The 27,580-nt window shown below is 55.8% G+C and overlaps 1 protein-coding gene across 5 annotated transcripts; it reads left to right on the forward strand.

Moving 5' to 3' along the window:
• The first annotated feature begins 7,088 nt into the window (after window positions 1–7,088).
• On the forward strand, window positions 7,089–26,282 carry Atp13a2 (ATPase cation transporting 13A2). 5 transcript variants are annotated; one of them, XM_070037837.1, is made up of 29 exons: window positions 7,089–7,247; window positions 12,649–12,740; window positions 12,832–13,014; window positions 13,235–13,290; window positions 13,398–13,512; window positions 13,740–13,819; window positions 15,193–15,270; window positions 15,451–15,520; window positions 16,226–16,360; window positions 16,444–16,510; window positions 16,585–16,716; window positions 17,957–18,112; window positions 19,006–19,116; window positions 19,200–19,246; window positions 19,334–19,522; window positions 20,666–20,872; window positions 21,443–21,538; window positions 21,615–21,774; window positions 21,855–21,975; window positions 22,069–22,193; window positions 22,791–22,951; window positions 23,061–23,165; window positions 23,245–23,324; window positions 23,999–24,151; window positions 24,234–24,330; window positions 24,983–25,206; window positions 25,296–25,465; window positions 25,664–25,759; window positions 25,890–26,282. In XM_070037837.1, exons 1-29 carry the CDS (start codon window positions 7,238–7,240, stop codon window positions 25,985–25,987), a joined length of 3,414 nt encoding a protein of 1,137 aa, XP_069893938.1. In that variant the 5' UTR covers window positions 7,089–7,237; the 3' UTR covers window positions 25,988–26,282. The 5 variants fall into 5 exon arrangements, with proteins under 5 accessions (XP_069893938.1, XP_069893935.1, XP_069893937.1 ...); XM_070037834.1 differs by having other exon boundaries at window positions 25,296–25,447; window positions 25,590–25,759; XM_070037836.1 differs by having other exon boundaries at window positions 21,675–21,774; window positions 25,296–25,447; window positions 25,590–25,759.
• Window positions 26,283–27,580: the final 1,298 nt, after the last annotated feature.

Here is a 27,580-nt window from a genome sequence, read left to right on the forward strand (position 1 = left end):
TTGGTGGCTCACACCTATAATCCTAGCTATTCAGGAGGCTGAGTCTTAGGATCAAGTGTCAAAGCTGGCCAGAACAAGAAAATCTGAGCCTCTTATTTCCTATTAACCAACCAAAAGCTGGAAGTAGAGGTATGGCTTAAATGGTAGAGTATTAGTCTTGAACAAAAAAAGCTCAGGGAGGGGCTGGGAAAGTGGCTCAGTGGTAGAGTGCTTGCCTTGCATGCATGAGGCCCTGGGTTCGATTCCTCAGCACCACATAAGCAGAAAAAGCTGAAAGTGGCGCTGTGGCTCAAGTGGTAGAGCACTAGCCTTGAGCTGAAGAGCTGAGGGACAGCGCCCAGGCCCAGAGTTCAGGCCCCATGACCAGCAAAAAATAAAAAATAAAAAGCTCAGGGACAGCACCCAGGCCCTGAGTTCAATGTTCAATCTCCAGGCCAGCCTACATACAAAAAAATTAAAAATAGAGGCATAGCTCAGTGGTAGGACAACACTTGCTTAACATTCATGAGGCCCTGAGTTCTCTCCTCAAAAAGTAAATACCACAAAAAGTAAGTTAAGGCTACTGTTTTAAGCTGTAGCCAGAATCCCAGGTGATCTCAGAAACAAAGACTTCTAGTATCATGAGGCAAATAGCTAAGAAAATAGACTGACTCACCAAGAATGATCCTTAACGTTTCTTACAAAGGGACAGTATTAGCCCAGTGGCCTGCACCTGCAATCCCAGCACTCTGGAAGCAAACACAGGAAGATCTAGAGTTTAAGGTCAGCCTAATGCTATACAATGAGACCCTGTCTCAAACATTAGTCTCGGGCATTACAAGAGAGATGACACACAGGAAGTTTGAAGTAATAAATGTTTAAAGGGCCAGACTCAGGAAACAGAACCAGGAAGTAAACTGAAAAGCTGGTACAGCAAGTTTCCCTCCAACCAGTTCCTTTTAGATGTTAAGTTACTGGTTAGGGAGAGAGAGAAAGGTACTGTCCCATCCCTTCATGGAGGCCTTGAAGAGCCACAGAGCTCCTTAATGAGTAGAAAAACAGAGGGCCTGTGTGGCAAATAGAAGTCCTGAAACTCACCACAGTCCTTGTGTTTTGGGTAGGCCTAAATGACACATGTCCCCATGTCTTAATACCTATCTTTGCCACCCAGAACCATTATCTCTTAATTAGAGGCTTCAAGAAAAATCCTAGCTGCCCAAGAGATCTCAATTCATAGCTAGCCAGTGGAGGAAAGTCCTGGAGACTTATCTCCAATTAGTCACCAAAATACTGAAAATTGAGCTGTGGTTCAAGCAGTAAGGTACTACCCTTAAGCAAAAAGGCCAACAAAGCTAGACACTGATTTGTCAGGCTGTAATCTTACCTACTCTGGCCCAGGCAGCCCAGTTAACCACCAGAAAACTAGAAGTAGGCTGTGGTTCAAAGTGGTAGAGCACAAGCCTTGAGTAGAAAAGCTCAGAGACAGGATCCAGGCCTGAGTTCAAGCCCCATGACTGAATTTTAAAAAGGCAAGCAAGAGTCCTAGGCCCTGAAAAAAAAAAAAAAAAAAAAAAAAAAAAAAAAACACCATCTTAAAGTTTTACCTTCATTTCCTGCAGTTTTGCCCTATTTTATCTCATTGAACTAAAACAAATCCTTTCTAAAAACTTCCCCTGGAAAGCTCCTGGTTGTGAGACACCTTGAAATGCTTTTCTCTGTTGCTCTCAAGTTCCTGTGATTTTACATAGAAACTAGAGGAGCTGAGGGAACTCAAGTCATCTGTCTGCCAGTAAGAAATGAGCAAGATTTATATCCTGAAACCTAGAAGCCAGGGTTACAATTTAAAAGGCCAGTCAAGGTGGTTCACGTGTATAATCCTAGCTATTCCAGAGGCAAAAAAGTTAGTGAGACCCTCACCTCCATCAATAGGCATGCTGCTGCACAGACCTCTCATCCATGCAGGAATAGAGGGATCATAGTCTGAAACTAGCCTTGGCAAAGTGAAACCAGGCTTTTAGACCCCGTGCATTCCACCTGTCAAGTCTGGCCACTCTCCCTCTCCCCCAACAGATGCCAATAAAGAGACCTGGTGCAGGGCACTATAATCCTGGCTACTCAGAAATCTTGAGATCTGAGAATCACTGTTCAGTGCCACCCAGGGTAGACAAATTCACACGACTCTTATTTCCAAATAGTTAGGAAAAAAAAAAAGCCAGAAGTGGCCAGGCGTGGTGGCTCAAGCCCATAATCCTAGTTACTCAGGTGGCTGAGATCTGAGGATCACAGTGCAAAGACAGCCTGGGTAGTAAAGTCCATGAAACTCTTATCTCCAGTTAACCACCAGAAAACCAGAAGTAGAGCTGTGGCTCAAAGTGGTAGCCTACTAGTCTTGAGCAGAAAAAACTCAAAGATAGCACCCAGGCCTTGAGTTCAAGCCCCACAACTGACCCCCCAAAAAAGCCTTAAGTAGAGTGCCAGCCATGAGCATAAAAGCCAAGTGAGAGTTCAAGGCCCTGAGTTCAAATCCCAGTACACACACACACACACACACACACACACACAGGCACACAAGCATGCACACAGGGTGGGGGAGATTGAGAGATGGGGACAAAGGACATGGGGTATGGTAAAGGGCAGAGAAAGGAGATTTATTACATGGCAGCTGTAGGAAGATATCACTTCAGCACATCAGCATCTTCAGGGGTACAGATGTGGGATATGTACCTATATAGACAGGGAACTGGGGGAAAGAGCAAAGATATACACTGTTAAAGAGTCACTGCCACAGGCTGGGCCAGGGTGGTTATCTCAGTCCTTGCTCTAGAAGGTTTCAAAGGAGTTATCTCTGCCTTCCTGGAGCAGGATAACTAGTCTTTGTGCCCAGTGGACAGTCCGTCCCAAGGAAGCTCTGATGCCCTTAGGGGCAGACTCAGTTCCCATAAAGACATTATTGATGAGTGATAAGACCTGTCCTTCCAGATTCCAAGGTGACTGCAAGGTGACTCCATATACCAAGGAGGCAGAGATGACAGAATTTTCTCCTGATTTTAGTTAGTTCATGGGCCAAGCAAAAGCAGCTTTTTAACCTTTTACAAAAACATGAGACCCTAAGCCCCTAATAACTATAGCAAAAAGGTGGGGGACATGGCTTAAATGATAGGGCCTCTGACTTAGTCAGCTGGAAACCCTGAGTTCAAACCCCAGCATTGCCCACACAAACAAACATGGCTGGGGTGCAACACTAGAGCTTGGCATGTGCTAGGCCCTGCTTTGCTCTCCAGTGCTACAAGGGAAAACAGAAATGCTAAAGGAATCTTTGCCCTTAACTGCAGCATACAAATTCCTGAGTTCCTCAGTAAGACAGTACAAAGACAGGCATTAAAGTTTAAAATTCAGGGTTGGGAATGTGGCTCAGTGGTAGAGTACTTGCCTAGCATGCATGAAGCCCTAGGTTCAATTCCTCAGTACCACATAAATAGAAAAGAAGCCAGAGGTGGTACTGGGGTTCAAGTGGTAGAGTGCTAGTGTTGAGCAAAAGAAGCTCAGGGACAGTGCCCAGGCCCTGAGTTCAAGCCCCAGGACTGGCAAAAAAAAAAAAAAAAAAAGTTTAGAATTCAGAAATAAGAACCAAAAAATAAACCTCAGGCCCACTCACAGCCAGCAGTCAGCACTTAAATGGCTATGTCTGTAGATAGCATCTGAATCCTTAATTCAAACCTAGTGGCAGAGGAAGATCCAATTTCTTGGATTTATGGATAAGTGGACTTTGCTTCTTTTTCTGTTTCCTTCCTTCTTTTCTTCTTTCTTTCCTTTCTTTTTCTTTTTATGCCAGTCCTGGGGATTGAACTCAGGGCCTAGACACTGACCCTTTGCTTTTTTTGTTCAAGGCTAGCACTCTACCACTTGAGCCATAGTTCTACTTCATTGTTTTTGGTAGTTAATTGGAAATAATTGGAGATAAGAGTCTCATAGACTCTTATCTCTTCTCAGGCTGGTTTTGATCCAAGATCCTCAGATCTCAGTCTCCTGAGCTGGGATTACAGGTGTGAGCCACCAGAGCTGGCTGGTCCTTGGTCTTTTTTTATTTTGGTCAGTCGTGGGGCTTGAACTCTGGACTTGGGCGCTATCCCTCGGCTCTTCAGCTCAAGGAGAGCACTCTACTGCTTGAGCCACAGCACCATTTCTGGTTTTCTAGCGGTTTATTGGAGATAAGAGTCTCACAGACTTTCCTTGCCCAGGCTGGCTTTGAACCATGATCCTCAGATCTCAGCCTCCTGAGCAGCTAGGATTACAGGCATGAGCCACCAGCACCCAGCTATGGTCCTTGGTCTTTTAGGCAAGGCTGAGAAAAGTCATTTCTCCTCCTCTCAACTCTCACTAGCTGTTCAGTGATTGACAGCCTCTGGCTACTCAAATTTACTTCCCTTCCTTGTTCCAGAAAACTTCAAGACAAATGGCTGGAGGCCACTTTACTAGGTGTCTAGACAACTGGAATCTTACCTTGGGGTTGTCACCAGTTGAGCAATATTCCTTTTGGTTGCAAAAATCTGGCAAAACGAGAGGAATGGAGAAGTGGGCCAATGCCCTGGAATTTACTGGCCCAAGTTAGTGCTTCCTGGCTCTCCCCAGCTAGCGCCTGTGTAGTATGGTCACCACACAGGACCCCTCAGGAGGGAGCAGCAGCCCTGGAAGGAAGCTGTTAAATCAGCCCTGGCCCACATGTGACTGGAAACTTGTGCTGTGGTTTATCTGAGAGGAGAGTCCAGCCCACAGACTGCCGGGATGGCCACAGTGAGAGCCACTTCCTCACAGGTGAGCCAGCAGATGGCAGGGCCAGCCAGCTCTGTGGCTTGGAAGGAAGCTTCCTCTGGCCTCCTGCCTCATCCAGGCGGTGCTGAGCCGCTGCAGGCGGGCCTCCTCCGCAGATGGCTTGAGATGGACTCACTGCAGTGGCGGGTGGCAGTCACCAGAGGGACAACGTGACCCTCTGTTCTTGTGTGGCTTAACCCAGCACCAGGATCTGACATCAGCTGGCCTCCGCCAAGCACCTGTCACCTCATTTTGCAGGGGAGGGCGGAGACTCAGAGAGGGAAAGTAACTCTGTGTGCTCTCGTTTATGCGTGCCAATAGCAGCACTTAAACTCCCTGAGCTGTTTTGCTCAAGGCTAGCACTCAACCACTTTGAGCCACAACTCTACTTTCCAGCTTTTGGCTGGTTAATTAGAGATAAGAATTTCACAGACAGGGGCTGGGAAGGTGGCTCAGTGGTAGAGCGCTTGCCTTGCATGCATGAGGCCCTGGGTTCGATTCCTCAGCACCACATAAGCAAAAAGAAAAAAGCCGGAAGTGGTGCTGTGGCTCAAGTAGTAGAGCGCTAGCCTTGAGCTGAAGAGCTGAGGGACAGCGCCCAGGCCCAGAATTCAGGCCCATGACTGGACCAAAAAACAACAACAAACAAAGAATTTCACAGACTTTCCAGCCCAGGTTGGCTTTCAACCACAATCCTCCAATCTCAGCCTCCTGAGCAGCTAGAATAACAGGCATAAGCCATGAGCATCGGCTCCAAAGTGATGGTCTTAGGCTCACACAGCTGGAAAGCAACTGACACATGCAGGTCTGTCTGTTGCCTGAGCCCAGTCCTTGCCACGGTGCCACACTGCCTACTGGCAAGGCCAGCTGAGCTAGCCATTTCCAAACCCAGCCTCCTGCTGCCCCAGGGGGGATCTGGGACCCTGGCAAGGTGGCCTGCTAGACACCAGACTAAGCCTTGGGGTTGGGGAGAGGACCTCAAGTTACACAACCTGTCCATAATGGAAGTGTCATTTGCCAGTGAAATTCCTGTGCCCCAGGTGGCCAACACAAAGAACCTCCAGCCTGTTCCAACAGCAATGTGCCCCAGCACAGCAAGCGGCTTCTCTGTCCCCAGCTGCGAAAGGTCAAAGGCTCCTGTGTTCAGGATGCCACACATTCCTCTACCTCTACACTCCGTCCAGCAAGTCCCGGATAGCTAGCTCTTCATGACGGAACCGCCATGGCCTCCTACACTGGAGAGCACTGGAGAGTGCCCCCTCCCCAATCACACCCCACCCGAAAATTCTAATAGTAGGAAACTGTAGAGACAGGAATTAAGGATAAGGTGGTAGAGGCAGGGCCATGGACAGGGTCAGGAAGTCAGGACCATGGCTTCAGGGCTGAAGGACAGGACCTTGGAGCAGGACTATAGGGACAGGGAAAGCAGACAGCAGACAGGGATGTGTCCATTTGGTTCCCCCTGGTATTCCTGGCTCCTAGAACATTTAAGTGACACTCCATAATTGACATGGGACAAATTGACTAGAGAGGACCTGGGCCAGGCCTGTCACTGACCGCCCCTCCCCCCCCCCCACAGCATGAACTTCCCCTGATTTTCTCTGAGGTCTCATAGATGAGATGCTCCTCTGTCCAAAGGCCATTGACTCTGCAGTCAAGTGGCCACCATACCCTGTCCTGTCACTGTGGGAGAGTTTGGTACAAGTATGAGGAAGTCTGAGGGCTCCAGGCCTCTCACCAGTGTAAGGGGTGTCTGTGGGTCAGGCCATGATGCTTCTGGCCTGGGTGATATCCCACCATCTCTCTCTGGCATTGTCCAAGTCTCCTGGACCTGGTAACCCTGCTCCCTGAGTCCGTACGCATCGCTGTGAGGCATCTGTGGGCAAGTGTGTCTTCCCGTGTGGCAGCCCGGTGCTGTGCCCTAGGCTTCACATGTGTTCTCATGGGATGCTTGCACTAGGCAGGCATTGCCAATGTCACTGTCATCCTACAGGTTAGGAAATGAGGCTCAGAGAGACTAGTTGATTTGCTTATGGTCACACGGCCTGGAAGAGAGAGGCCAGCTTGTACCAGGAGGGGTAGTCCCCAGCCGCTGTAGTGTGTGCAGCGGTGTCTGAGGCAGGCAGAGATGGTGGGAGGGGTGGGAGTTAATATCTATCTCCAACTCTGCCTGTCTGGGTGTCCATCTGGAGGAGGCCGGCTTGGACTACAAGTCCCGGCAGGCTGAGCGTGGCGGCGAATGACGCGCAGGGGTGGGCGGGGCCTTGGCGGCCGCAGAAGCACAGACTGCGGCACCTCGGCGCGCGCCTCCGCGTCGTGCCTGTGCCCGCGTCCCCCGCCCGCGCCCCGGCCCCCGGCCCCCGGCCCGCACCCCGCTGCCTCCGCGCCCCGGACCGCGCCCCCCGGGGCCTGGCGCACGCCGGGCCGGCGATGAGCGCCAGGAGCCAGCATGAGCGCAGGTGAGTCGCCCCGCGGGGTGGGCCCGGTGCCCGGCACGGCATCCCGCCGCGGGGCCGCCAGCCCGGCCCGGGGCCGCCGCCTCTCCCCGGGCCTTCCCGGGGCGGCCGGGGCCCGAGGGCGCCGCGCGCCGCCGACCCGCCGGGCTGCTGGGCCTCGGGGTCTGGGGATCCCTCCGCCCCCCCCCCCGCCCCGCTCCTGCCAGCTGATCCCACTGCAGGTGGGGACGCGGGGCGCCGTCCGGGGGCCTCGCGGGGGCCGGCGGGCACCCCCACCCCACCCCAGCCTGGGCCCACTGGGCCGGGACGCCGGGTCTCTGCAAAGCCTGGGGCCCAAATGGCGTCCGGGACCCTGCCTCAGGCTCCCGGAGGATCCGGGGACCACACCCTCCGGGCCCCGGCCCAGGCCGGGAGGATGATAAGCTCCTCCTGCCAGAGCCTCGTTCAACCCCACCTGCTGCCCAATGAAGCCCCAACCGCCGCCTCAGAACAGTGCAGCTGCGGGCCGGGACACCTGTACCTCTCCCTCCACGTCCCCATGCAGGGAGGGAGGGAGGGGGGGGGAAGGATGCAGACTGTAGAGCCCTTGCCTAGTGATCTCCGGGCCCTGATGCATGCAAACGAAACAAAGATTAGTGAGTACATACATACATACCAAAAAAAAAAAAAGAATAAGGAAAGATGGCCTTAGATTCAGATTCAAACACCAGTCAGACAGACATGGACACCTGCACCTGGCCACAGGAGAACCAGTCAGGGAGGTCGGAGCTGCCACCCTGGACCACTGCCAGCAGATCAGCAGGAAGCTGGGCTTCTGCAGGAAGGAAGCAAGAGGTTCCCCCAAATGGCCTTGACTCCAACCCCTCTGCCCCACAGTCTTGAAGGCATTGCCCCAGGGGTGTGAGCTCAGACCAGAGCCAAGTCCAGCCTTGGCCACTCATGGATATGTGACAGCGTGCATGCTGATCAACCTCTCTGGGCCTCTTCTTTCTTTTCTTTTTTTTTTTTTTTTGGTGCTGATACTGGGGCTTGAACTCAGCCTCAAACTCTCCCTTGGCATTTTTGCTCAAGGCTGGTGCTCTACCACTTGAGCCACACCTCCACTTACAGCTTTCATTGGTGGTTAGTTGGTGATAAAAGTCTCATGGACTTTTCTGCCCAGTCTGGCTTCAAATTAGGATTCTCAGATCTCAGTCGTCTATGTAACTATGATGATAGGCGTGAGCCACCACTGCCCAGCTCTTTATTTTTTTAAATTGATATTTGTAATGCTGGTGACCAAACTCAGGGCCTGGTACTTGCTCGGCAAACACCCTGCTGCTGGACTACAGCCCCAGCTCCTGTGCCGCATTTTAAATGGGGATCTTACGTTTCACTGAGTCTGTGAAAAGTAAATTAAAATCCACTAATTTCTAGCTGCTTCTCCCTTTAAGTTCTATGACCCTGGTTTGGCCAGGAGTTAACGGCTGTTCCTCACTTTCCCCATCTGTAAAAAGGGGAACTGATGGTCTCCCTCTCAGAAAGCTATGTGGATGAGTGAGTGCTCTGTGCCCCACAAGCCCTCGAGCCCTAACACTGCAGGACAAGTGCAGAGGAAGTTCTCAGCCCAACCAGGCCCCACCCAGGCCCGAGCTCACCCACTACTAGGGATGGCTGAGCCGTGGAGACTTGCAGGGTGACCCTGAACCACCAGAATTGTAGATAAGCAGACCCACCCAGGTGATTTGACAGGTGTCCTGCAGGACAGCTGGACAGTGTGCCCTCAGCTCAGCTCTTTGTATGTGGGAAGAGGGGCACCCTAGAGGGTTTGAATTCCTCTTCTCACCAGCTCTTCTCCCCCTTTCCTGAGATTGTCTGGGAACAACAGATGTGTAGTAGACATAAGGAAGAACTTCCCAAGGGGAAGAAGGAGCACTGTTCAGATCCTGGGGCACTTGAAGAAGGGGGTGGCACTTGTACACCTCACAGCAGACTGAGGTGGGGGGGAGGGTGTGGAGAGACCCCACAGGTGTGCACTCAGCCAATCAATGCAGGTGTGAGCAGAACCCCAATAACTAGCCAATGAAGGCAGGGAGTACTTTGGAGCAAGACAGGCCCCTGGAGGCTCGGGTTCTCATTTGTGAAGCCAGGTAAGAACCCACCCCACCCTGCTGGCGTGGGTTGAGTCAGATGGGCACACAGGTGACTGAGGCCTTCATCCAGGCTCAGCCAGGGCTAGCTTCTTTTCCAGCCCCAATAGTCTGGAACACAGGCTGGTCTGAGGCAATAAAATGGCTGTGGGGATGGACAAGGGGTGGACAAGAGGAAGCCAGGCCGGAAAGTGGGTTAGGCACTACCACGCCCCCCAGCAGGGATCTAACCCCTGTGCAGGTATCAGGACCTTCAGGTCCCACACAGGACTCCTGGCATCCCATCCTACAGATGGGCGATGGAAGCCCAAACAGGCTGAGGCACATGCCTTACTAAACACAGCCTGCTTGGAAGAGAGCCAGGAAAGCCAACTCATGATGAAGGCGTGGCTGGTGATGGTGGCTTTTGGCAACTTAGTCACCTCTGTGCCTCGGGATCCAACCACAAAACCAGGATGAAAGCAGTACCTGCTTCAGAAGGTTCTAGAAGGGATAGAGGAGCTGCCCCAGGGGGCCCTTCCATGCACCTCACAGGCACCCAGATCAGTTCCCAGGGCAGATCAGAAGCCCCACTGCCCCACTTGGGGGCGCTGTAGTCTCTGGCTCTCTGGCAGGCAGAGGCTGTGGCCTGGCCGTGGCCATGGTACCTGTGAACCAGGAAATATGGAGAGTGCCCACTGTCTGGATGGGGCTACTCTGTCCCACCCTGGCCATGCTGGAGAGCAGAGGTTGTGCTGTTTCGGGAGGGAAGGCAATGAAAGATTTCCCAAGCTAAGACTGCCATCATTCATGCATGCATTGCATGTGTGTGTGTGTGTGTGTGTGTGTGTGTGTGTGTGTGTGTGTGTGTGTGTGTGTGTGTGTGTGTGTGTGTGTGTGTGTGTGTGTGTGTGTGTGTGTGTGTGTGTGTGTGTCCCGGCGATCAGCCTCCTCCTGGATCTGTGTCACTGCCATCAGTTTGTGTGTGTGTGTGTGTCCCGGCGATCAGCCTCCTCCTGGATCTGTGTCACTGCCATCAGTTTTCTGAGGCAGTGGGCCACCATGAGCAGGCGTGGGCACTGTCACAGATGGCCCTCCTCTCCAGTCCTTTGGTTTCTGCGTCACCAGGCAGAAGAGGCCTCAGACGGCACAGGGCACATGCACTATTCATTTTCCTAACTTGCCACGTGATTCCTGAAGCCCAGGATCCCGCTCTGGCTTCCTGGCTGCACTATTGACTGGTGGCCTTTGTACGAAGAGCTTGGTGCTGAGCACCCTTTGGGGTACCGAGGAGGGTTAAGTGAGCTAATTTGTCACCTGGGAAGAGGTTGAGTGGCGATAGCTGTTCTTATTGTCCTGACTAGCACAGCAGTTATTCGTACCTTGTCTCTAGGGATCTGGGACAGAGAGGGCAGGGCTGGTTTGATGGGGACGCGTGGTTCTGGCAGTAAGGTATGCGCAGGTGGTGTGGCAGGGCCAAAGCTTAGTCGCAGCTAGTGGTGGGGGTAAGTCCCTGAAAATCAGTTTGGAAGGTTGATTGATTTCAAGGATCAGCCATGTCCACTGTTGCTGCTTCTCAGTGGGCTCAGGACTCAAGTAGGTAAGGCCCTAAACCTGGGAAGAGGAGAGCATCCAGGAGTGGACTGAGCATGCCCAGAAGCTGATACCTCAGAACCACCCAAGCCCTGGCTCACTGACGTCCTCTACCATGGGGTAAGGAGCTGAGAAGCTGGGCAGTCAGGGGACTTTGCAGCTAGAGGGCCTGGCAACCCAGTGCCTGTGAGGAGGCATGGCTGGGGGTGTGGCTCAAGCTTCTGCCTAGCAAGCCCAGGCCCTGAGTTCAATCTCCTGTATTACCAAAAACCACACCAACCAACCAAACCAGAGACAGCCTGGCTCCCTGGGAGCATCATTGCTGCCCTACCAACACCTCAACTTCTTTTGGCACTAAATAAACCCTTTTCATTTTTAAAAACAAACAGCCAGGTGCTGGTGGCTCACACTGTAATCCTAGCTAATCAGGAACTTGAGATTTGAGGATCGAGATTTGAAGCCAGCCTAGGCAGGAAAGTCTGTGAGACTCTTCAATTAACCACCAAAAAAGGTGGAAGTGAAGTGGAAGTGTGGCTCTAGTGGTAGACCACCAGCCTTGAGTGAAAACCTCAGGGACAACATAGTATCCAGGCCCTGAGTGTAAGTCCCTGGAGAGAGAGAGAGACAGAAAAACACACACACACACACACACACACACACGCACGCACGCACGCACACACACACACGCGCGCGCCTTTTGATCAGCCTGCCTAGGTTTATATCCTTGAGCTACCATATAGTTGCTGGTGATCTTAGACAAGTTAGTGAACTTCTCTGGGAACTTCTCTGGGACTCTGCTTTTCTGTACAATAGAGGTAACCCTCGCAGGATTCTTGTGTTCACTGTGTGCAAATAGGAGAAAAACACACATTAATAAGCTTCGGGAAATATTGACTTGATACTGATTTTTTTTACTTTTTTTTTTTGTAAGTCATGGGGATTGAACTCTGGGCCTGGGCGCTGTCCCTCAGCTCTTCAGCTCAAGGCTAGCGCCCTACCACTTGAGCCACAGCACCACTGTCGATACTGATTTTTTGTGTGTATGTCTGGACATGCACTGGTCCTCTGCCCTTTGGAAACCTCAGCTCTCCAAGAGAGGAAGGAGGAAAAGTAGCCCTTGGTGCTATATCCCAAGCCTCAATTTAACTGTAAAGACTTCCCTGCACACCTGACATTTCAGCATTCTGAACTTGACTTCTCAGTGTCTCCTCTGAGACACTGAGCCTGTGTTGGGCACTGAGATTGAATGAGGATGAGCAGCCCTGACCCCTGTCCACTGTGGGGTGGGGGAGGACGGGATGGTGGGACACAGCCTCGTGCAAGCCAGCAGCAGGACGAGGGAGCCAGCATGCTCACCAGGCCTCCCAACTCTGGGCCAGACTCAAGAAACAAGACACTCGAGTAAGAACCAACGGCACACAGGCCCGAGGAGACCTGGTGATAAAGAAACGGCGTCGTGATGCCCGTCTACAATCTTAGCTGCTCAGGAGGCTGAGGGAGGAGCATCTCCAGTTTGAGGCCAGCTGGAGCCGAGTTAGCAAGAGTCTGTTTCAAAATGGCTGTGGGTGTGGGACAGTGGTAGAGTGCTTGCCTAGCATGGACAAGGCCCTGGGGTCAATCCCCTGCACCAAAAGAGAGGGAGGGAAGGAAGGAAATAGAGAAGGGTGCCTGCCGCCCCCACGGTGTGTCTCCTTCCTGTCCAGACAGCAGCCCGCTCGTGGGCAGCCCGCCCAGCTATGGGACCCTGACGATAGAGACATCGATCGATCCCCTCAGCTCCTCAGTTTCATCCGTGGTAGGTGGACATAGTGGGCATGGGGTGCGGGGATACTGCCCAGGCCACGGCCCTCCCACCTCTGTGTCCCAGCCCCACCTTCTACCCACAGAGGCTCAGCGGCTACTGTGGCAGTCCATGGAGGGGCATCGGCTATCACGCCGTGGTCTGGATGCTGGCCGGGATCCCTTGGCTGCTGTTCCGCTGGAAGCCCTTGTGGGGCGTGCGCCTGCGGCTCCGGCCCTGCAGCCTGGCCCACGCCGAAACACTCGTTATCGAAACAAGAGACAAAGAGGTGAGCGCCGGGCTCCTCTGGGATGGGACAGCCGGGACCAGGATAGGACTTCAGCTTTCTCACCCGGGCAGCGGGGGAAGGGACTTGACTGGGTGCTTCCCATGGGCTCCTACGCAGCCTCAGCGTCTGCCTTCTCCAGAGGGGCCCCTGGCTGTGGGACGGGCCTGGAAGGGCCAGGCAGCGTCGGTCCCAGAGTTGAGGCCACACCTCTGTGTTCCAGGATAGCTCGTGGCAGCTCTCCACTGTCCAGGTGCAGACAGAGGCCATCGAGGGCAGGTGAGGCAGCCCTCCACAGCTCCGGCACGGCGCCTGCATCCCAGGGAGGGGCGATTGTGGCTCTTTGGGGACCCGAGCCACCTTAGTAATCTCTACTCCCTCCTCAGCCTGGAGCGGCCCCCACAGGCCCAAGCAGAGGATGGCCGGAGCCAGGTGGCTGTGGGGACAATTCCAGAGAGCACGTGGAAAGACACTGCCCCGCTCCACGGGCAGGAGGAGGCAGTGAGTGCCCCTCCCCTCTGCTTCACACTGGGCACGTGTGTCCCTCATGCCCCCTAGCTCTGCTGTCCCAAATATCTGGGGTACGGTCTGACCTCTTTACACTTCCAGGCCTCTTGTCTGTCCTGCGATTCTGTCATGGGTGGGCTTCCTTCACCCCCAGCACTCCCCAGGGAGCTGGGTCCCTCTACCATACAGCAGCCTCCTCACCGCCTCTCCCCTCCTTCCAGAAACAAGTTCTGCGGTACTACCTCTTCCAGGGCCAGCGCTACGTGTGGATTGAGACGCAGCAAGCCTTCCTCCAAGTCAGGTAGGAGCCAGGGCAACAGCCCAGGCCACCTCTTGGAAGGGACAAATGCTGAACCCAGTACCTGACTCAGCCCTTCCAGGCTGGAGGCCACTGCCTACAAATGGGGCAGGGACTCCTCCCTCAGAAGGTCCTGTTGAGGGTGGAGTGTGTAAGAATTCCTGTCTGAGCTGGGCACTGGTGGCTCATGGCTGTAATCCTAGCTACTCAGGAGGCTGTGATCTGAGGATCATAGTTTGAAGCAAGCCAGAGCAGGAAAGTCTGTGACTTCTTTCCAATTAACCACCAAAAAAGCTTCAAGTGGAGATGTGGCTCAAATGGTAGAGCACTAGCCTTGAGCACAAAAGCCCTAGGACAAACCTGGGGCTGGTGGCTCACACCTGTCATCCTAGTTACTCAGGAGGCTGAGATCTGAGGATCACAGTTCAAAGTCAGCCCAGACGGGAAAGTCCATGAGATTTTTTTTTTCTTTTTTTTTTTTTTTTTTTTTTTGCTTATATGGTGCTGAGGAATTGAACCCAGGGCCTCATGCATGCAAGGCAAGCACTCTACCACTGAGCCACCTTCCCAGCCCTCCATGAGACTTTTATCTCCAATGAACCATCAGAAAACTGGAAGTGGCGCTGTGGCTCAAAGTGGTAGAGTGCTAGCCTTGAGCAAAAGAGTTTAGGGACAACGCCCAGGCCCCAAGACAAGACTGCAGAGCTGGGAACATCTTAAAGATGATGCCAGACAGTACTGGGGGAGTGGTAGGGGAGGTGGTATCCAGTCCATTGTCCCCTTCAGCACCAGGACCTTAGGACCCCAAGGGAACTCTTTAGGCCAGTGCACAGCACACCCCAGGCTCCCAGCCATCGTGCGTTGTGGCTGCTCCTGGGGACATGGAGGTGGGTTGTCCTCTGGGCCTCAGCTTCTCTATCTGGGTGGTAGGGGGAAGGAATGGCTGGCTGGACGGTGGATTCTGCCCCAGTTGGGGCATTCAGAGCTCACAGGCAGCGAGGCACGCTCTCAGCAATTACACCAGCAGAACCTGGCGGCGGCAACGCCACATAGTGAGTGCCTAGCACTGCCCAAAGTGCACACACTTATGCTGACTCACAGCTCACCACAGCCGGAGGACACTGAGGCACAGAGGTTCAGTGTCTTAAGGAGGACCCTTGTCACTGAGTGACAGTGCTCTTGTCACTGTTGATGCTGAGACAGTCTGGGGCCCAGCCTGAGGAGCAGAAAGACAAAGCTGAAGCTGGAGCTCCTGAAGCACCTGCCTTCTACCCAGAGCTTAGTGAGGCAGAAGGGGCCCCAGCCAGCAGGGGTGAGGGTGCGGAGCCCAGGCCCGTCGCCCACACCACCACATGTCCCTGCTCCACCCTTGCCAGCCTGCTGGACCGTGGCCGCAGCTGTGATGACATCCACAGCTCCCGTTCCGGCCTCAGCCTCCAGGAGCAAACTGTGAGGTGAGTGCCACCCTGGGCTCAGGTGCCCTGCCAGCCACACAACCTGGCCTTGTCCTCTTCCTCCCACATCGCAGTGCTTTCTTGAGGCCTTGGTTTCCCCAAGGGAAATGGGAGCTGCACCACCCTGGGAGGGTCCAGCTACCACAGGTGGCCTGGAAGCTCAGCCGCTGCCCCTTACAGGAAGAGCATATACGGCTCCAACGTGATCGGCATCCCAGTCAAGTCCTACCCGCAGCTCCTGGTGGACGAGGTAACCCTCCCTTCCCTGGAGACTCACCCATTGCCTTTTCGGCAGTGGGCAGTGGACAGTCACCCCAGACTCTGCCCCATGAGCCATCGAGAATCCAGGTCTAAGATGTAGAAGCTTAAAGCTTGGGCTCTCTGGGGGTGGGGTGCAACCTGCAGGCTAGCTAGGAAGCAGAAGCATGCAGCCAGTGCACCTACCAAGCGCCCTCCAGCCTGGGGCCTGGGGCATGCTGTCCTGTGTCCTCACAGAGCCCTGGGAGAGGCCTGCGCCTGCAGGCTATTCACACAGAGAAGGCCGCACTTCATTGTGGGGCCAGGACATGGCCCTGTTTCTGTCCAACCCCCTGCCCAGGGCCAGCCAGGGTGGAAGGAGGGGCCACAGACCCCAGCTGCTGCACCTGACAGCCTGACACTCAGGCACTGTGTGGCAAAAGCTAGCACCTTCCCCAGTCCATGCCTTAGTTTCCTCATCTGTAAAATGGTGATGGCTTGGTAGAATTGTCATTGCCACGTGTGGCACTTAGATCTCAGTGCTTAGCAGGGCTGGTGTGTAGGGGCTCAGCAAATGCCATTGTCCCCTTTATAGCAGTGAAGCTGGTGGCCTGAGGGACATCTGCTGGGGTGGATATAGGTTGGCACCAGTCCTTTAGCCTGTGACTGGCCTGTCCCAGGAACATGGGTCTTCACGCTGCCTCCTGCCCGTCCCCAGGCACTGAACCCCTACTATGGGTTCCAGGCTTTCAGCATCGTGCTGTGGCTCGCCGACCACTACTACTGGTACGCCCTCTGCATCTTCTTCATCTCTACCATCTCCATCTGCCTGTCGCTCTACAAGACCAGAAAGGTAAGCATGGGAGGTGGCAGGGGTGAGTGGGCCAGTCCCCAAGGGCCACTGCTCAACCACCCTGTCTTGTCCCATTACCACAGCAAAGCACAGCTCTGAGGGACATGGTCAAGCTATCTGTACAGGTGTGCGTGTGCCGGCCAGGGGGAGGTGAGGAGCTGGGGAAGGAGGGAAGCTGGGAGTGGGGGTACAGCCGGGCCACACTGACCACCATCTGCTTGCAGGGGAGGAATGGGTTGATTCCAGCGAGCTGGTGCCTGGAGACTGCATGGTGCTGCCCCAGGAGGGCGGCCTGATGCCCTGTGACGCTGCCCTGGTGGCTGGCGAGTGTGTGGTGGATGAGAGCTCTCTGACAGGTAAGCCCTGGCGCTGGCCCACACCGCCCACCCCGGCCTCTGCATTGCGTGAGTTTTGGTGTGACTTTTCTTTCCTTTTCCTGCTCGAGTCATAATCTTGGCTGCAGTAACTCCATTCCCTTGGTCTGTGTGGTTCTGGTTCTCCGTGCCTCAGCCTCCCCTCCTATACATCTCAGTCACTGCAGAGCAGGGGTACAGAGCAGGCCCAGCACAAGTGAATCATCATCCATAGCAAGGTTTCCCTAAAGGCCTGGCCTCCAAACACCCAGGAGCCCGTGACATGCCAACAGGACCCTGCTTACAAGCCCAGAGCAGCCCCTCGAGGGGTCCAAGATGTCCCAGACATTGTTTCCTGTTCTTATGGACTGTGTGCACGCTTGCAGTTCTTTCACGTGTGTACGTGGGTGAAATTCACGCTTGGTGTGAGGATCTCCAGTTCCAGGCCAGCTTGGATATGTGACAAGATGCTAGCTTAAGTAATAAGAATAATAGTAGCAGCTGGGTACTGGTAGCCCACGCTTGTAGTCCTAGTTCCTCAGGAGGCTGAGGATTGCAGTTTAAAGCCAGCCTAGGCAGGAAAGTCCATGAGACTCTTATCTCCAATTAGCCATCAGAAAACTGGAAGTGGAGCTGTGGCACATAGTGGTAGAGTGCTAGCCTAGAGCGAAAAAGCTCAGGGACAGGGCCCTGAGATCAAGCCCCAGGATGGGCCAAAAATTGAACGAATTGGGAGTGATGGGTGTGATGCTTGGTGTTGCCAAGCTGGCCCTCTTCCATTGTCCAGTCACCTCTGCCCACCCATTGGAAGGTGGAGACAAATCCTGGCTTATCCCTGAGTCCTTGGCAGAACCTGCATGCAATAAGTCTTAATAATCCTGTCTTCATTGGCAATAGTTGGTGGGTAGTCTGCCAGGCAGCCTGTGCCAGCCCCCATGCAAATACCTGCACTGGTCTGAATTACAGTTCTTGTCGTCATACACGTGGCAGCCCCCAGCACTGGCCCCACTCCCCTGAGTTGGTTCCTAGGAACCAACCTAGAAGACGCCCCCAGGGTATCTCACTGTCCTCATGAAGACATAAAGGGCCCTCCCAGGTCATGGGGCTATGATTTCCTGTTCATACCTGGTTACAGAGTTTAAGGAGATTTAGGTCTGTGGGAACAATTCCAAGCTCAACTCCTGGTGTAGGTGACGGGAGGGGCCTGAGGCTCCTCCTGGGCCTCACACCATGCCCCTTCCAGGGGAGAGTGTCCCAGTGCTGAAGACAGCCCTGCCACAGGGGCCCAGAGCCTACTGCCCAGAGACCCATCGGCGGCACACACTCTTCTGTGGGACCCTCGTCCTGCAGGCCCGGGCCTATGTGGGGCGCCACTCCCTGGCAGTGGTGACCCGGACAGGTGTGTATTCAGAAATGGGAGGAGCATTGGTTCAGCACCTCCAGGAGAGTGCCAAAGCAAGGCAGGATCTGTCCCACTGCACACAGGCCTCCATATCCCTGTCCTGCAGACCTGCTGGGGGCCGGGGGGGGGGGGGAGGGAAGGGGGAGGATTACAGATGCTGGGAGAGGGGGTTGGCAAGCAAAAACCCACCCAATTTTTAAATGTTGTCCACTAATTATATTTTTTTTGGGGGGGGGTACGGTCGTGGGGCTTGAACTCTGGGCCTGGGCACTGTCCCTCAGCTGTTCCTCTTCAGCTCAAGGCTAGCACTCTATCACTTGAGCCACAGCGCCACTTCTGACTTTTTTTTTTCTTTTTGCTTATGTGGTGCTGAGGAATTGAACCCAGGGCCTCATGCATGCAAGGCAAGCACTCTACCACTGAGCCAACTTCCCAGCCCTAATTATATATATATTTATTTATTTATTTATTTCCTAATTATATTTTTTTTGTGCCTGTAACGGGACTTGAACTTGGGGTTTGAGTACTGACCCTAGCTTTTTCACTCAAAACTCTTGCTCCACACTGGAGCTATAGCTCCACGTCTAGCTTTTTGATAGTTCATTGGAGATAGTTTCACAGACTTTCCTGTCCAGGTTGGCTTTGAACCACAGTCTTCAGATATCAGCCTCCTGAGTAGCCAGCATTGCAGGCAGCAGCCACCAGTGCCTGGCCACTGATTCCATTTTTAAAACTCCTGTGGGGTCTTAGCAAGGCTTGAGGGCCCAAATTGCCTGGAGTTTGACCGTGAGCATCATGTCCTGCCATGCCAGAGGTGCCAGTGGGGGGGGGAAGGGGGGGGGCCTGTCCTGACCCTGCCTCCCCTGCATTGGCATCCCGTCTGTTCTCAGGGTTTTGTACGGCCAAAGGGGGGTTGGTGAGCTCCATCCTGCACCCCCGGCCTGTCAGCTTCAAGTTCTACACACACAGCATGAAGTTTGTGGCGGCCCTCTCTGTCCTGGGTGAGTGGGCCCCTGCACCCGGCTCTGCTGGTAGACCCCCACCCAGATCCGACTCCACACTCATCCCTTACTGTTCCCCCCAGCTCTGCTCGGCACCATCTACAGCGTCTTCATTCTCTACCGGAACCGGGTAAGCCCTGGGGGCCGGGTGGGGGCTGCCATGGGCTGGTCTGCACACACAGGCCCTCTGTGTGCTCACAGTGGTGCCTCCTGCCAGGTACCTGTCAAGGAGATGGTGATCCGTGCTCTGGACCTGGTAACGGTGGTGGTGCCACCCGCCCTGCCAGCTGCCATGACAGTGTGCACACTTTATGCCCAGAGCCGGCTGCGCACGCAGGGCATCTTCTGCCTCCACCCGCTTCGCATCAACCTGGGGGGCAAGCTGCGGCTGGTGTGCTTTGATAAGGTGGGCGGCAGGGGCGGGGCCGATGGGCAGGAGTGGGTCCTGCACGGCCCTCCTTTTCCCCAGTGACCTGGCCAGGCGGGCATCACAGCTGTATCCCTCAGACTGTGGGTGAAGGGTCCCATCCAGGAGTCCCAACCTAGAGATCCTCATACCCAGCCCAGGTCCTTCCCTCGCCATCCCTGGGTTGGCACATGAGGGGTCTGAAGTCATTGAACAAGTCAGTACTGAGCACCTAACCAGCATGGACACTGCATGTCCCCATTCAAATGAGTGAATCAGAGCACCAGTGCTCCAGAGATGCAGAAGATGGCGGGGAGGGGTAGGGAGAGGAAAACGGGCATAATGGACACTCCTTTCAGAAGAGGGCTATCGCCGGGCACCAGTGGCTCATGCTTATAATCCTAACGTCTCAGGAGGCTGAGATGTGAGGATTGGGGTTCAAACCTAGCCCAGGCAGAAAAGTCCCAGTGAGACTTGTGTCTCCAATTAACCACTCAAAAACTGGAAGTCAAGCTGGGGCTCAGAGTAATAAAGCACAAGTGGTAGATTTCAAGCCCCATGACTGACAAAACCAAAATTGTTTTTAAAAAAAGAGAGTTATCAAGGATGGCCCCTGCTATCCAGTCTGCAGTGACCTCCGCTAAGTCTCACAGAGCAGGCAGGGAGAAGCAAGAGGACCCAGGCCCAGACACTGTGCCCAGGGCCCAGGCGGAAGCGGAGGGGCCATGACCAGACCTGTGATGTGAGCAAGTGCCCTGATCGCAGAGGCCACAGGTTGTGAGTTGAGGAGGGGAGCCATAGCCCAGGCTAGCGAGGGAGCTGTGTGTAAATGGACAGTGAAATCCAGCATTAGAAAAGAAGGCACTTGCTCATTCATTCCTGCATTCAGCAAATAGATTTAAGTTCAGGCCAGCTTTTCATCTAGGGTCCATGCACAGCGAGCAGATGCAAGGGAAGCAAAGGCCCCATGGGTGAGACCCGAGGAAGTGCCAGACAGTAGCTGGGGAGAGGGAGGGGGCAGGACACATGGGCACCCAACAGGTGCACAGGGGTTACAGCTGGGTCCCAGCTGTAACCTGTCTGGCCTGGGCACCCAGCTCAGCAGGGCACAGCTCATTGAGGACTCGCCCCTGTCCCCCACAGACGGGCACCCTCACTGAGGACGGCTTGGATGTGATGGGGGTGGTACCCCTAAAGGGGAATGTGTTCCTGCCAATGATCCCGGAACCCCGCCACCTGCCCGTGGGGCCCCTGCTTCGAGCACTGACCACCTGCCATGGCCTCAGCTGGCTACGCGATTCCCCAGTGGGCGACCCCATGGATCTTAAGATGGTGGAGTCCACTGGCTGGGTAAGGACTGGGGCAGCTGGGCCTTGTGACCTTCACTCAGTCTTCTTGCCGGGTCTGTAACCCCCATCCTCAGTATCATGGTTGCCGTGCACCCACCATGTGCCGTCCCTCCGCTGTTAGCGGTCCTACCAAGCTTAAAAAACTTGCTCCGTGGGAAGAAAACTGAAGTTGACCAATTTGAATACTTCGCCTACTGGCAAAGGCAGAGTTTTGAGATTTTGTTTTTATTGTATGTTTTCTTGTCACTGGTGTTTGAACTCCAGGCCCTTTCCTGCTGAACCATGCCTCTAGTCCAGAGTTTGGCTTTGAGTTCACCCAGCTGCAAAGCCTGTGTTCTTAGTTTCCATGCTTTCTTGTCTCCTGCGGGGGAGGTCTCTCAAGCCTCTAGCTCAAGTCTTTCCTGAGAAATTGGAGGACTGGAGACCACCTCACCCTACCCATGCCTAACAACTAAAAACCCCGAAGACCCCCTTCACCTATCTCAGGGCCACAGAGGCCACCAGCAGCTCCTTCCTGTGAACCCTTGATGCGGGCCACGCCCCTCACTGCCAGCCTCTCTCTGCCTCCCAGGTCCTGGAGGAGGGGCCGGCTGCAGACCCAGCATGTGGAGCCCAGGTGCTGGCAGTGATGAGACCCCCAGCTCAGGAGCCCCAGCTGCCCAGAACGGTGAGCCTCAGGTGACTGTGGGCATGGGACTCCAAGAGCAGAATCCACAGCCCCTCAGCTCCTCTGTCCTCCACAGGAGGAGACCCCACAGCCAGTCAGTATCCTTTGCCGGTTCCCCTTCTCTTCGGCTCTGCAGCGCATGGACGTGGTGGTGACGTGGCCGGGAGCCACGCAGCCCGAGGCCTACGTCAAGGGCTCCCCGGAGCTGGTGGCCAGCCTTTGCAGCCCCGAGACAGGTGAAGGGACAGGCCTAGATTGCAGTGGCTGGCATGGAGGTCCAGTGGCTCCACTCCCCAGTGACACCTTTCTTCTGCAGTCCCCTCCAACTTCGCCCAGGTGCTGCAGAGTTACACCGCCGCCGGGTATCGTGTTGTGGCTCTGGCTGGCAAGCCACTGCCCATTGTGCCCAGCCTGGAGGCTGCCCAGCAGCTGACAAGGTAGGCCACCCCTGGCACAGGGAGGGAGGCCGTAGTGTGGCCAAGCCAGGGAAATTACCCCAGCCGCCACCCCATGGTCTGCCCCCCTTCCAGGGCCACTGTGGAGCGGGAGCTGAGCCTCCTGGGACTGCTGGTCATGAGGAACCTGCTGAAGCCACAGACCACACCCGTCATCCGTGCTCTGCGGGGGACCAACATCCGCACGGTCATGGTGACAGGTACCGGCCTGCGGAGCAGCATGAAGGGAAGCCAGCAACTCCCTGTGCCACCTTTTGGGGTCCAGGCCCTTTCCAAACATTCGTGGGTGCGCACGGTGCCCTCACCCATGACAGATGAGGAAACTGAGGCTGAGAACGGAGTGATACCCTGAGAGCCCTGCAGCCCAGCTCGCCTGCCAGCTGGCCTCCCTGGGTCTCAGGTTCCAGCTTTGAGAACTGGGGAGGTGATGTCAGCCAGCTCAAAGTTTGTGACAGTCTCAAGGAACAAGAAAGATGCTAGCTGGGGTGGAATGGCAGGAGCGAGTAGGTCTGTGTCCTCAAGGATTACTCCCCCACGTCCTGGCGCAGCCCTCCACACGCATGCTCACTCAACCTAGCAGTTACACGCATGCGCACAGTATCTGGAGCACGGATGGGCCCAGTCCTGGCTTCTCTGAAGTTCCTTTGATGCCTGGTTTTACCAGCTGAGAAGCAGAGCTCCAGATTTGGCTAGCTCTCTCATGCTCTATTGGCCAGCGATGGCAGAGGGCGGGTCCGCAAGGCAGTGTGAGCAGGGGCTGAGCAGCATTAGACCCTGACCTCCTCTGCACCCCCCAGGGGACAACCTGCAGACGGCCATCACCGTGGCTCAGGCCTGTGGCATGGTGGGCCCCCAGGAGCACCTGACCATTGTCCATGCCACCCACCCTGAGCGAGGGCAGCCAGCCTCCCTGGACTTCCTGCCGGTGGAGTCCTCCACAGCCATGAACGGGACTAAGGTAAGACTGACCCAGAGCCCCCCAGCTCACCCAGGCCCCGGCACTGCAGGGTGGTCAGGGGCAGCTGGGGAGCTCAGGGAGCTCCCAGGGCTCTCTGGATCCTGTCCAGGTTGAAAGCTTCACCGTGGAGCCAGAGCCCCGGTCCATCCACCTGGCCCTTAGTGGATCCACCTTCAGTGTCCTGAGGAAGCACTTCCCCAAGCTGCTGCCCAAGGTGGGGCACCCCGCTCCCCTGCCCACCCCAGCCCTCAGCTCTCCACAGCTGCCTCAGCCCTGCCCTCTCTGCACCCCAGGTCCTGGTGCAAGGCACCATCTTTGCCCGCATGGCCCCTGAGCAGAAGACAGAGCTTGTGTGTGAGCTCCAGAAGCTCCAGTGAGTGCTGCGCCCGCAGGGGTGGCCAGGGCCCGCAGGAAGGAGCGTGCCTGTCATCCTGTCCCCTCCCCCTCCTCGGCAGAAAGCTACTCCCCTCAAGAAGTACCCAGATGAGGCTTAGCGGACAGGGTGGGGGTGTGAAGCAGTGGCAGACTGCTTGCCCAGCACATACAAGGTCCTCGGTTCAATTCCCAGTAGCACATAAGTGAAAAAGTATCAGGACTGAGTGCAGTAGTTCATGCCTATAATCCCAGATACTCCAGTAGATGAGATCATGAAGATCACAGCTCAAGACCCCATCTTATCAAGGAAGTTGGGTATGGTGGTTCACATCTGTTATCCCAGCTTACCTACCTGTGCTTCAAGCAGAAAGCATAGGGAAGAGGATTGTGATCTGAACAAAGATGCATGACCCTACCTGAAAAAGCAACAAAGGGTGTGGCGTGTCTCAAGTGGTATAGCACCTGCCTAGCAAGCAAGAGGCCCTGAGTTCAAACCTCACCACCCTCCAGAAAGGCAAAAGCAGCAGTACTGGGCAGGTTGGCCTCTGCCCTGCCGGGAGTCACAGCACTATTGCTGCGTCACAGGGGCATGAGGACCCAGCTATTACCGTTCTGCCAGGACACCTGTGAGGCAGACAGATTTCACAGGCCCACCCCTGTCCGTCCCATCAGGTATTGCGTGGGCATGTGCGGGGATGGCGCCAATGACTGCGGGGCCCTGAAGGCCGCTGACGTGGGCATCTCGCTGTCCCAGGCAGAGGCCTCTGTGGTCTCGCCCTTCACCTCCAGCATGGCCAGCATTGAGTGTGTGCCTGCGGTTATCAGGTGAGGCGCGGCAGGGCTGGCGGCGCAGACCGGGCGGGGCCCGACAGCCGGCCTGGATCCTGATTCCATCCCCACCACTTAGGGAAGGTCGCTGTTCCCTGGACACGTCCTTCAGCGTCTTCAAGTACATGGCCCTCTACAGCCTCACGCAGTTCATCTCCGTCCTGATCCTCTACACGGTGAGTGCCAGCAGGGCCTGTGCCAGCCCAGTGCCCACCCAGGGACAAGACACAGTGCAGTCAAGAGCTGGACAAGTTCTGGATGTGTGGGTGATTCGGACCCTGATCCTCCTTCCATCCTTCCTGCTGAGACTCAGGCAGCAAAACTCGTGAGTCCTTAGAAACAGCAGCAGCTGCCGTGTGCTAACTTGTCCCTAACTCCAGTAGCACTGAGTCTGCCAGGGAAACTGAGGCAGAGCCAGGACCCCTACCCCTGCCCCTTTTCCATGAATCCGTAAACTGCTCTAACCCATGAGCTCTGCCCCAGACTTCACTGTGCCTCCCACCCCTGCTCTGAAGGCGTTCAGAGCAAGACAGTGCACAGCGTCTCCAGAGCGTCTCGAGAGCAGGGACGTGTCCCCACCAACCCAGAGGCGCCACGGGCAGAGCCTCGGCCTCCATCAGAGGGGAGGGAGGTTGCTGCCAAGACCAGCCCGAGAGGCAGGATCGTGCTTCCGGCATCAGACTGGGGGCTCCCCGGAGCTGGGTTCACGTTACCCACATCTGATGGGGTGACAGGAAGGTGGGGTGACAGGACAGCCTGTCAGACTCCCCAGCGACAGGTCGCGGGGCCAGGTCTCAGTTTCCCTCTGGCCTCCTTCACCTGCTGCAGATCAACACCAACCTGGGAGATGTGCAGTTCCTGGCCATCGACCTGGTCATCACCACCACCGTGGCGGTGCTCATGAGCCGCACAGGGCCAGCGCTGACACTGGGGCGGGCGCGGCCGCCGGGGGCGCTGCTCAGCGTGCCTGTGCTGGGCAGCCTGCTGCTGCAGGTGGCCCTGGTGGCTGGTGTCCAACTGGGGGGCTATTTCCTGGCCATCGCCCAGCCCTGGTGAGTAGCAAGTGTCTGGGCTCCCCCAAGCCCTCCCCAGCCTCCTTCACACCACAGCTGTCCCCTGAAGCCCAGCCCTGGCTCCCCAGGTTCGTGCCTCTGAACAGCTCAGTGCCAGCACCTGACAACCTGCCCAACTACGAGAACACGGTCATCTTCTCCCTGTCCAGCTTCCAGTACCTCATCCTGGCTGCGGCTGTGTCCAAGGGAGCGCCCTTCCGCCGGCCGCTGTACACCAACGGTGCTGCCGCCGGGTGGGGTGGGCGCGGGGCCGAGGGGCAGCTGGGGTGTGGAGAGGGGGCTCCGGGTGGAGTGTGCGTGTGCGCGTGTGTGTGCGTGTCCCGGGGCGCGGCTCCCTTTCTGACGGACTCCCCCACCCCCAGTGCCCTTCCTGGTGGCCCTGGCGTTCTTGGGCTCTGTCCTGGTGGGCCTCATCCTGGTCCCCGGCCTCCTGCAGGGGCCACTTGGACTGAGGAACATCGCCGACACCTGTTTCAAGCTGCTGCTGCTGGGCCTGGTCGCCTCGCACTTTGTGGGAGCCTTCATGCTGGAGGTGGGGTGTCCCCCCCGCGGTGGTGACATCAGGAGGGCTGGGGGTTCCGCCTGGCTGTCGGTGGTGACATCAGGAGGGCTGGGGGTTCCGCCTGGCTGTCCCCCCACGCCTTCCCTCCCCCCCTCTGCAGAGCGTGCTGGACCAGTGCCTCCCTGCCTGCCTGCGGCAGCTCCGGCCCAAACGCGCCTCCAAGAAACGCTTCAAGCAGGTGGAGCAGGAGCTGGCTGAGCAGCCCTGGCCACCGCTGCCCGCCGGGCCCAGGAGGTAATGCCGGCCCTGGGCACGCTGGACCCCAGATGGCCCTGCCTCAGCCGCCTCTGGAGCCGTCTCCTGCCATCCACTCCACAGCACGGACTTGGCCATTTTCACACTCCTGCCCCGAGACTGCCTGGCCCAGCCTGCCCCATTCCCGCCTGGGAAAGTGTTGACTGTTGTCCCCTACTTACACCACCCTGTGTAGAGACAGCGGCCAGCTCCACCGGGAGCCTCTGTCAGTGTAGCAAATAAAGTGATATTTTCCTGGCTTGTCCACGCCTGTTTCAGACCCTGCCATCGCCTCCTCCTGGCGCCCAGCTGGCCTTGTGTTCCTGGCAGCCGTGGTGCGTGCATGCATGTGCTTTCTAGTACTGGGGTTTGAACTCAGGGTTTTGCACTCTCCTATGGTTTTTTTCACTCAAAGTAGCACTCTATCACTTTGAGCTATAGCTCTTCTTCCAGCTTGTTGGTGGTTCATTGGAGAAAAGTCTCACTGCCTGGTCTGGCTTTGAACTGTGATCCTCAGATCTCAGTCTCCTGAGTAGCTAGGATGACAGCTGTGAGCCATGGGGACCCAGCCAGCCCTCACCTTTCAGGTTACAGCTGCACAGGGACTTGCAACAGGACGCCAGGGGCAGCAGTGAGACCAGGTGGCTCAAAGCAGGGTCATCCCACTTTCCTGGGAGAGCAGGAGTGAAGGGCGCTGGCAAGCCACGTTACAGGGCACTGTTCCTCTCTTCCTCCTCCCCTGTCTGCCACCCCCACATCCTGGGATGGGTTTGGTCAGTTCCTCCCGTAGATAAAATCTAGGCTCTGAGCCTGGATCTCCCAGCCAGCCCCAAACGCCATCCCCTGGGGAGAGTGGGTGCGGCTGACTTCATCCCACCAGCAGGCTCTGGGCCAGCCCCTCTGCTCTGGAGATGCAGCTGGGTCTGGCTCCTCAGAGCAGGGATGCACAGCAAAGAAGGGCCTCGTTACTGGAAGCCTGGTGCAAGGCCCAGGCCACCAGGGTCCGAACACAGGGAAAGTTGAATGAAGTTGTGAAGAGGCGGGCAGGGCGATGGATGAGCCCAGGCCAGTCCTCTCACAGACCTGCCAGTGACAGGTCAGCAGGAGAGCCGCTGTGAACGTGAAGGAGGCCTGCCTGCAGATCCGTCTGTCATTGGATGCAGGGGAGGGATTATGAAGCTTCCTCTGAGGGAGTGACTATCTCCTATATTTGCTTTAAAAGTTTGTTTTTTTTTTTTAATTTCTGGCACCTGTTTATCATGCCTGATTTTTGCCCTAATCTATCCTGCCTTACCTCCGCTGCCCTTACCAGATCAACCATGAACCCACTGGACAAGCTCTCCACATCCAGAGCAGTGAATAACTGCTCTAATCCAGCCTGAGGCCAGCTGCTGGTGCAGAGGAGCCCTGAGCGCCCCCTCCCTCCCCCTTACAGCTGCCACTCCCAGTCCTTAGGGCCTAGAAAGGTGGGCAGGACCCGCTGGACATCTTGAAGCCCCGGTTCCCACCCATCTTACCCACCTCCCTTTCTTCTTTTTTTTTCTTTTGTCAGTCATG

Source organism: Dipodomys merriami, unplaced genomic scaffold (genome assembly GCF_024711535.1).
Source record: "Dipodomys merriami isolate MVZ:Mamm:240054 unplaced genomic scaffold, mDipMer1.0.p SCAF_28, whole genome shotgun sequence".
Classification (NCBI taxonomy): domain Eukaryota; kingdom Metazoa; phylum Chordata; class Mammalia; order Rodentia; family Heteromyidae; genus Dipodomys; species Dipodomys merriami.

Excerpts from the sequence above, each read along its gene's own strand:
- Atp13a2 (XM_070037834.1), top strand. Across the intron at positions 16,511-16,584 it reads CGTGTGCCGGCCAGGGGGAG|GGGAGGAATGGGTTGATTCC; the intron begins GTGAGGAGCTGG and ends ATCTGCTTGCAG. Across the intron at positions 22,194-22,790 it reads CCGCACGGTCATGGTGACAG|GGGACAACCTGCAGACGGCC; the intron begins GTACCGGCCTGC and ends TGCACCCCCCAG.